Here is a 10,298-nt window from a genome sequence, read left to right as displayed (position 1 = left end):
TTTATTTTTAAAGAGTGAATTTCTTTTTGCTTATACATGTAGAATATTATGAAAAGTCCTGACTGATGAGACGCTAATGTATACCTTTCCTGAACCCTCCCCAGCACCAGCGGCTTCATCTGCACCGTGTTTTACCGTAGGGACGGCCACATTATTGAGATGCAGCAAGGTGAGTCCTCACACCATCATCGCCGAGCTGGAATAGCTGTTACTAAGCCTGTTGCGTAATACAGGAAGCTCCGAAAGTCACCAAGCATAGCAAAAAAAATAAATTGATTAATAAGATAAAATAAGATAATGAAGTAGCTATCACTTTATTCACTAGACATGTTTTGTGGATAAAATAAAATTTTACATATACTCACATTTATGGAGACCTAGATCAGTGAAGAATAATAGTGTAGTTAAAATATTTGCTTAAAATTTCACTGAAACTTAATGTGATGAAAGAGTTTTTTTTCTCTCTCTTTTTTTTTTCTTTTTTTCTTGAAATTTTCATGCAATTAGTACATTCTTCCCATAGTAAGGCATGAGTACAAAATTTATAAAAGAATTAGAATAGTAGGATTTGGTAACGAAAATATACATTATTCTAACTGAGGACTAGAAAAGTTATAAGGTTCCAGATGTTTATGTATGAGTGAGTGCCTAGTTAATTCAAAACTCACCACCTCCTGCTTAGGTCAGCCACAGCAGCAATACTAAAGAGAGTTTATTCACTGCGGTGTGTACAAACAGGGCATTATCTCGCCTATCTCAGCCTTATAAACACTGGAACTTAACACGACATTGCGCAGCCTCATTCAGCTTCAACACTTGCACTAAAAGCTTATGTTGTGTCGTCAGAAGTGGCGAGGCGTATTAATCTCACTGACATTAAATTGTCGAAAAACTGACTCGGTAATGTAGCGTCTCTACAACTTAAAGATAGTATTTGTATTACCTTATTTCCCATATCACCTATAGCTCTCTACTAATAAATGTTATATTTCACTTGTCTCCACTTTCATTCAGTTTTAGGTTTCATGTTAACACTTTTAACAGATGCATATTTATGAACAAAACTTATATAAGTATGAACACAAGTGCACGTGGGAAGTAGCTCTGTATACCCGTCAGTACCCAAGACTCTAAAGCATTTCTTTGTCCCCGAGCAGGTTCCCGCACCTTCCGCGCCGTGGACGCCTGCAAGGCCGAGCACTTCAACACCTCCACAGCCCCACACACCACCCTCACCAGTAAGCCTCGCCCCGCCCTGTGTGTTAATGGGGGGAGGGCACCAGTGGCCAGAATGACCGCTCCAGTCCTTGAGACCATCTGCCTGCAGCTCTGATTTCCTGTTTTTTCTGGAGGTTTGGAGTCTCCCCTCAGATGGATAATATAGAACTTTTTTTTATTGTATTTATTTATTTATTGTTATTATTATTTTTTTTTTTTATTATCAAGGAGACTAAAAAAAGTCAGAAAAGTTAGCCAGTTTAATATCCAGAGGCGTCTTGTTACTCTTCTTTTTAATTAGTTCATGTCGTAGGAAGGAGGAAAAAACAGAAACATGCAAGGAGTTCCTTCATGGTGAAGGATGAAAGAAGAACAAAAGGACGTACGTAGAACATTGGAATTAATAAACGTGAAATGTATAAGGAATGTGAAAAAAAAGGTTGTTTCTCGAATAAAAGTATTGACATTTGAATGGCCTTTATGGGGAAGTGGCACGAGCAAAGAACATCCATAATTCCAAAACTACCCCGGATAAAAGTTTATATGGAGATAGGAAAATATAAAATGTTTCTCAAACCCTATCCTGCACACTAATACAACGACGCAAATACAAAGAAATGTATGTTCGAACATGTACTGTATACACACATAATTGGTAGACTGGAGTAGAAGTATTCAATGATCAGATTCTCAGATTGCAGTCCTCATATATTAATTGGAATCTTTTATTTTTTTTCGGAGCTGATTTAAAGAGAACCAAACCGTAAAGGTGTCTGTGCTCGTCTGAATTGAATAGTTATGATTATGTGGAGCAGATTTTAAAACCTACTGGGTGAGAGAGAGAACTGATGGCCGTAAAATCGCTTGCTTTTTTTGCAGTCACTTCTTTTTTCTTATACCCTTTTGTTTTCATATGAATGTGTGGAGCAGTCATGTTTTTATCTTCAACTTGATAATTCCTTGCATTTGAATCATAATATCAATCGGGACTGGAAAATTCTATTATCCCTGGCAGCGTGATGACAGTGATGGAAGGAAATGTGCGGATGGATGATGAATACAATAGCCTTGGTGGTGCACGTGTCCGTGGATAAAGTCCGACTTTATACACACCTGCTTCACACATCTCCCACCATAGCCTTGCACACACACACACACACACACACACACACACACACACACACACACACACACACACACCTCCCTTCAAAGCCTTGTATTGTTTTATTTAATGGGCGAATATTCCCCCACAGGTAGCACACCCTCCCGCCGTGCTTGTCCTTTCGTGGGCGTGTGGACGGCAGGGGAGGGCGAGTGTGGGCATGACGTGACTCACCTCAGGGCGGGTTGCAGCGCTCTCTACGCCCTCAAGTTCGTCCACGCTTGTACCGAGCAAACCACGAAGCACTGTGAGTTATACCTGAAGGAAACTCATCAGTACATATAATGTTTCATACACTAGTTAAGTAAAGACTGCCTTGTTTCTTTTTTTTCTTTTTTTTAAGTTATTTGACATGCCTTCGCATATTCTTATTTGGTGACCTGCTGATGGGCCACCGATACATTGCACTCTCAGACACACTTGACATGGCCTTGAATAAATTTATCCACCTTCTAATATCACGCGTGACCAACACCATGACCTGACCTTCATCTCTAACAAAAATGTAATGTTTGGTTACTGAAATTCTTTTGCCCGTTTCTTCTTTCTATAAGTCTAATTTATTTTTTTTAAGAAAGTGATGTTAATTTTGAAAAAAAATGCAACTTTTTTTCCGAACAAAACTTTTTTTTCCGAAGACTATGTAAACTAAAATAATGCAGTTATTTTGTTCCACTAAGGAACAAAATAAGGGGGCAAAATGTTGATGTATAAATGATGTATAAATGTAGTCCTCAGATTGAAAGCTTTTGCGAATATTCTAAGAATCACTAGTTCCTTTTCAGATAGATCCTCTGCTCTTAAAATTAATATTCCCAATATTTAATATGGTAAATATTTTATCTGTAGTTGCACTAAGAGTAGTTATATGAATTGATGCCACCAAATGGCACCAACAATAGTACAGCAATAGAGCGTGAAATTCATCCCACATCAGCAATAGTGCACATTATTATTGATATGTCGCTGTTACAAGTGTGTACAGGTCGTGACACAAACACCCAATGACAACTAGATGAAGTGACTTCAGACTTGACTTCCTTGTCGTACGACGATTTGAAACGACCTCTCGTTTGTGATCTGACGCGAGATTTTACATACTTGATTTACCAGACAGTGTAGCTTGTGACTCAAGTTGCCTTCATGACGTGCCTCACCCATCACACCCGTGTCTAACTGTGTCCTTCCCGCAGCTTTCGTTTGTCACGGGCACTGGGCCGAGGGCAGCTCAGTGTTCGTTGTGGCGTCCACACCCGACCCCCCGACACACCGCCTCTGCCTAATAGCCACCTCAGTCAATAACAAAAAGAGGTCCAACAGCAATAGCACAAGTAATAGCAGAACTCTGCAAATAACAGCGCACGCGCACTCCTGCCCGCGGCGCCACGTCCCCCGCACCACCCCACTCAGCTTCAACCTCACAGCCCAAGGTAAGGCGCCTGGCAGGGCAGCTGAGCGCGGTGCGCGGCCTCTCCACGGCATATTTTGGTTCTTGAATCGAGACAAAACGCTTCATAGCTGCCAGAGCAGTAGTTAATAGTGTAGCAGTAGCAGCAGTACCGGTTGTTGTCTGTGCTTATTTCCTATAAAACATATTCAGTGACTAAATAAGAGGCGATGACGAAGATCTGGTAACAGTTTCACGTATAGATTTACATTATTTACTTTTCTTTTTTTATTCATTTTTAACAGTGTTGAAACAGACTTTTATTTTTTGTGTTTAATAGTCTTTGTTTTACTATTTTTGCGTTTGCACGAAAAGGAAGTTTTTATAAAGATGCCGATAATAATAATCATGATAACAAAAACAACAACAACAACAACAACAACAAGGATTCCAAACCGTCCACTCCTGCCGGAAAATAAAGTCACAATTCGGCGTACATCATCCCACAATTTGCCCCTGCCTGGCGGGGATTCGAACCCCGGAACTATCGGTGAGTCGAACGCGCCCAATACACACCACGGCGATATTACTTGTTGTTGTTGTTGCTGTTGCTGCTGCTGCTGCTTCATTAGGTCAGCTTATACCGGAGTTTCATATCAGCTGGTTTCCGAGGTTGCCTTTCGTCCGTCACTGCGGGCCAAAACATGGAGAGAAACATTGTCTTCATAATGTGTTGTGAGCCTTTAGGTCTGATCCTTCTCCTCACCACGCCCAGGTAAACATTTATCGACTGCTTCCCGAATATAAGAGTAGTGCTATGTGCCCCACAGGTGAGTGTGCAGTGGCCGGCAGCAGCAGCAACTCCCCGGCCCACTGGTCCCCGCTGCTCATCCAGCTGTCCATCCTTCTTCATCTCGCGCCGCTGGCCGCCAGTCTCCTCAGTGGTGCCAGATGAATGTTGTTGGAGTTTCTCATTATGGCCATAAGTTTGTTTTCAGTTTCAATCATTTCATGATATATGAATTTGCATATACCAAACTGTTTAGGAGTGCCTAGGTTAGTTGGTGAGGTCTTATGTTCCAATATGAAGATTACGTTTGCCATGAGTGTTGTGGTACGTGAGCGAGACCTTTGGTGAAAACACATAGTTAATGGGATGTCAGTTTGTAAGATATTGTCTTATATGTGAATATTTTTAACTGAGGTTTTATATGTATTTCATAGTTATATACATATATATATTCTTTTAAATGTTCTGTAAGAACTTGACACAGTTGAAATATATTTTGATATCCTTGATAGTCATCTATTCAGATAACAAAAAGACTAATTGTACAGAAGAGAGGAGTCTGTTAGTCAGACCTCAGTCGGTAAATATAATATATACATAAGATATATTGTTGATCCATAATGTTGGGTGCGGGAAGGCTGATGTAATTGTCATTGACATGATTTTGTTAACCAATCGAACCGCCGGTCCCGGGCGGCACCTGACCCCCAGCATGGGGCTCTTAGGCACTGCCGGGTACACGGCCAGAGGGGGTGGAGAATTCTAGATTCTCTTGTCTCTAGACTTAATTAATCATAACCAGAAATATATTAACATATATGAGTGAATCCAATAGCAGACGACCCTGAAACCTGCAGGGATGCTTGAAGAAGCAGCTGTGTGTGTGAGTGTGTGTGTCGCCTAAGAATGCCATCACTTCCTGGGCTATGGAGTGGCCATCGTCTCAGTGGCTCAAGACCCACTGCGTCACCAGTCCAAAGCCGCGCGGCTTCTTGTCGGCGAACCTCACGAAAAAACTGAGATGATGACTGTTTGTGATACTTAGTGTATAAATTCGGACTGCCAGAAAACTCCTCAAGAAATCTTAACCAAATGGATAATCGGAATGCATGCAGTTGCCAAGTGACTGAACTTACTACTATTGCGCATGTCCTTGTCCTGTCCTGTGCCACAAGAGGCCCTGTGCTTCTACCAGATGGGGAGTGTCGCGCAGATCTCTGATTGGAAAATCTTCTAGGCTTCCCAAAGGATACAAGGTTTCAGTCCAAGACGCTTAGGTAATCTCGTGACATTTTCCATTACTCGTAACCCAAGGCCAGCTGCCAGCCTCCCCGCGCCCCCAACACAACTGTCAGCACAGAGGCACTATGAAATTCACTTCTTTTATTTCATCGCTTATGTGGCTCCAATTTTGTGCCGTGTAAATCAACTAACAGAAAAAAAAAAAAATAGTATATAAGCTGTAAAGAAACTCAGTCATTAGTTTTCATGTGTATGTAGACACGAAGTTGTCTTAAATCTGTCGCAGGAGGGAGGAGGAGAGGCCCCGATGCCGTGTGTGTGTGTGTGTGTGTGTTAGCGATCGTATACCATGTAAATACAGCGCCACAAACAGTAGTCAGCGTGATCTGTTACTAATGGCATAGGACACAATATATTCCGATCCAAATAAGAAACTCATATGCAAGATTTTTTATGATATATGATTTTCACTGTATACATATGAGACGCATTCTGATAAAAAAAAAAGGAATAAATAAAATATATCGACGGGTTGTTACGAGTTAAGATATTTTTGGAATTATATTTACGAAACTTAGATACACATTATTATTAACCTTGATTACTATTTAAGTCTGGTCAAATGTTCTTTTAGAGCAACACTTTATTTTCTAACTGTTAAATTCATATTGTATTGTTTGAACACTAGAAGTTGTACTGAGGAAAGTCGTAGCCACTGCTGTGTTAAGTGAGGCCTTTGTGAGTGTGTATGTTAACTGCTTCAGTGATATCTAGATATTAGTCCATTGAATGTACAGCCATTATTTTGTAAATTGTCCGTAAATGGGAACGACACACGCATACACATAATGGTTTTGTATGTATATGCCTGTGCTAAGACGTACACAAAACTCTCCTTTACTGGGATCCTATGAATAACAATCGAAGTGCTTATGATGTTTTTTTTTATTTTTTTTATGGAATTGTTTCTTAAAGTATTGGTCCGAAACGCTCCCTTGGTGAGTACCTTGATCAAGTTCGATGTCACCGCCCATTACTTTAACCTGCTGCAAAAGGTACTTTTTGTCTGAAAAGTTTTTATAGTATTTTATTTCTTCTATAAATATTGAACCGAACATATTTTGTTTTATTCTTTATTTTCATTAAACAACATGTAAGACGTTGGCCTAAATACAATATACTGTATCACCATAACTGCACCACAGTACTGTACGGCAAATTTAAATGTTTCCTTAATGCTTCCCTCATTATTGAATATTGTGGGACTTGTATCACAAAAAAACAGTCAACAAATCATTGGAGCAGACATACATCTTTAGATACATGTCTTCTTCTTCTTCTTCTTCTTCTTCTTCTTTTTCTTCTTCTTCTTCGTCTTTTCTTTTTTCTTTTTTTTTCTTTTTTTCCTTTTCCTTTTTCTTTTTCTTTTTCTTTTTCTTTTTCTTCTTCTTCTTCTTCTTCTTCTTGTCTGGATAGGACAAGAAGTTTGGTTTAGAAGATCATTAATGAATAATAAGAAGAGAGTGGGTGACAGGACAGAACCCTGAGGAACACCACTGTTAATAGATTTAGAAGAACAGTGACCGTCTACCACAGCAGCAATAGAACGGTCAGAAAGGAAACTTGAGATAAAGTTACAGAGAGGAGGATAGAAGCCGTAGGAAGGTAGTTTGGAAATCCAAGCTTTGTGCCAGACTCTATCAAAAGCTTTTGATATGTCCAAGGCAACAGCAAAAGTTTCACTAAAATCTCTTAAAGTGGATGACCAAGACATATTAACAACTATAAACTTTTATACAGTTTGTTCACACAATTCAAATAACGTGGCATTGATAACCAGAAATGCACTCATTAATATATTAATAATGTATGGAGTTGAAAGTGATGTCAAATTATTGCATTCAGACCAAATTGTGGCATGGCAGTGCGGTATTATTTCCTGGAGATCAAAGACCCGACCTAGGAAGGGAGACAGCGCCATCACAGCCAAACAAACTACCTGAGGCTTCGTTATGTCGTGGACCAAGTCACCTGCTGCCTTGCTGTGCTTTCCATCACCACAACATCCTGATTTCTTTCCGCCGAAGCCAACATTGATCATACCCCACCATTTTCACAGTTTCGTAGGGCATGCACCCACTGTGCAGCATGCATTAATCCCATGAAGTTCATTGAAACGTATTCTGAAACCTTGTTGTAACTATCGTAACAATCAATGATGTGTGTGTGTGTGTGTGTGTGTGTGTGTGTGTGTGTGTGTTTGTACTAAGCATTTATCACACATGATGATTTTAAGTGCCATGAAAGCACACCCTGAATCAGAATGACAACATACCCTCAAGCAAATTTTTTTTTTCTGGCTTTTGAACACCAGAACTTTGTCTTACTTATAGTGAATCTTCTCACTATTACCGACTTGTTTTTAATATATGATGATTAAAAACTCTGGCTCGAGTTTTATTTTTTAACGAAACAAATTGCCTTTTCGTACATCTAACTTCTTGTTTTGAACAAATTCATCTGCAACAGTGCATATTGCCAATTAAATAATTGATTTCGTCTTGATAAAGTCAAGTCCCATCACAAACATCTGTGTCTAGACAGATAAAAGATGAAGATTATCCAACCTGGATACTAGGTAATGAGCACTTAAATAAGATAACAATGATTCGTTTTTTTTTTTTTTTTTTTCTATATTTTACACTGTATGATGCTGAAACTTGAGCAAGTTGTGTTAGATGAGCGATGGACGACTTGAAAGATGACTTCCTACAAGCAGTTCCAGTATGACAGGAACAGCTGTCTTGCTGCATAAAGGGATCACTCCGGGCATCCAAATGCAGCAGGTAAGTGATAAATGAGTGTACAGAGGCATATGTGTCACTCCCTTGATATCTATTATTAACATTGACAGGCGCTCCTTGTAAACTTTGCATGTGTTTGCTCTGAGCTCTTCTGAAGTATTTATTTATAAAAGCCACAGAAATTATTAATCGAGCTCAGTATTTTTTTTTTTTCGTTCATAATGCAGAATCACTGTCTAACAATCATCGGAATCTTGAAAACACCCTTGAAACTCCAGTATCGTTCAATGGAATCCATTAAAAATAATCGAGACTATGCCAGAGTGTTTGGAAGCACGATCTTTCTGTAGAGAGTGGGTAACGAAAGGTGAAATTCAGGTAATAAATGTTGTATTGTGGAAACCACAATTCTAATTGAATCAATTACCATTTAGAAAAAAAAAAAAGCAAGGAGCGTGACAAAACAAAATTCTGACAGAATTCTTTCTTTTTCATCCGTCTTCTCACCATCTACCCGTGTTTGTCACAATGCCCGACGCATGACGTGAAACACTCTCCTCCTCAGTAGTCAAATTGTTATCGGACACCAGCTATGCCCGTCCACCACATCCATATGGTACTCGTAAATGGTAAACTTCCTCCTCTAACCTGATTTAAGCTGGGAGAAATTTATTTGGGAACAGAGAGAGAGAGAGAGAGAGAGAGAGAGAGAGAGAGAGAGATGCGCAGCAAGATAGTATTCGAAGAGACTTGGTTGAGTGAAAAGATAGTTAATATAGTGTGAAGCATGTATGTTGATACCAGAGTAAAGTACAGACTACATCAGGGGTTCCTAATCCGGGGTACATATACCCCTCAGTGGTACATTTGCACTTTTCAGGGGGTACATTGGGTCTCAGAGAATAACTACTACTGCACAATAGGTGGTGGTGTAATCTGCAGTGAAATTGCAATGTTTTTTTTTTCTAATTTCGTCATTTTAGTAAGCAAAAATTTTATTTAAATTATATCAAGAGTAGGGTGAATACCATTTGGTTTTCACTATTACGGAATTTCCCGTGTCCGCAATCTGAACTAGGCCTGGAAAGACATGGATAACGACTCGAGACTGGCGGGCGGCACCGGCCTGAGTCACTCAGTCCTACTAACACAGCTAGTGAAGGTGTGATAACGTTACTCGTCACAAGCATTGTTGCCGTAGCTTTGTTGAAAAAAATACTACACATACAATGAAAAAAAAAAAATAAGTAAAAAAAGACGAGAATAACCGAGATTAATAAAAAGAAATAAAAAACGTCATATCATTACCCGGGTTGGGCCCAAATTGGTACATATACTCATACTTAAGTGCACATATCATGTACTTACTTGGACTCCACTTACACGACCATTTTACGGTTACTTTCGAGTACAGTACAACTTGAAAATGTAAAAGTTAATTGTGGTATTTAACGAGCAGTATGGGTGGAGGTGACATAAGAGCAAGGAATTAACAAAGATATGTCCTTTGGGAAGCCAGGTTTGTTAGGCCGGTGACATTGAGATCATGTAAAGTTTAGTGCTACTCCTATTATTGATATGCTAATAGGTGTACATGCAAGTGTTGAGACACATCTGTCATGATACTGCCTGGACTGGCAGGCTGTGCCACTGACTGTGACAGTGACAATTTGATCTTTTCTTTTTTTTTATCCT

At 39.5% G+C, this 10,298-nt stretch overlaps 1 protein-coding gene across 7 annotated transcripts in view; it reads left to right on the top strand.

Moving 5' to 3' along the window:
- LOC135101443 (uncharacterized) overlaps nt 1-6,916 on the top strand; it is a 92,163-nt gene extending 85,247 nt beyond the window's left edge. For all 7 annotated transcript variants that reach the window (XM_064005396.1, XM_064005398.1, XM_064005397.1 and 4 more), the window contains 5 exons: nt 105-169; nt 1,158-1,238; nt 2,472-2,627; nt 3,574-3,810; nt 4,598-6,916. In XM_064005396.1, the coding sequence (XP_063861466.1) occupies nt 105-169; nt 1,158-1,238; nt 2,472-2,627; nt 3,574-3,810; nt 4,598-4,722 (664 nt within the window). In that variant the 3' untranslated portion in view covers nt 4,723-6,916. The remainder of the gene's footprint in view (nt 1-104; nt 170-1,157; nt 1,239-2,471; nt 2,628-3,573; nt 3,811-4,597) is intronic.
- Nucleotides 6,917-10,298: the final 3,382 nt, after the last annotated feature.

Source organism: Scylla paramamosain, chromosome 6 (assembly GCF_035594125.1).
Source record: "Scylla paramamosain isolate STU-SP2022 chromosome 6, ASM3559412v1, whole genome shotgun sequence".
In the NCBI taxonomy this organism is placed as follows: Eukaryota; Metazoa; Arthropoda; class Malacostraca; order Decapoda; family Portunidae; genus Scylla; species Scylla paramamosain.
Note: the sequence above shows the minus strand (reverse complement) of the source record. Positions and strands in the feature narration are given on the sequence as shown.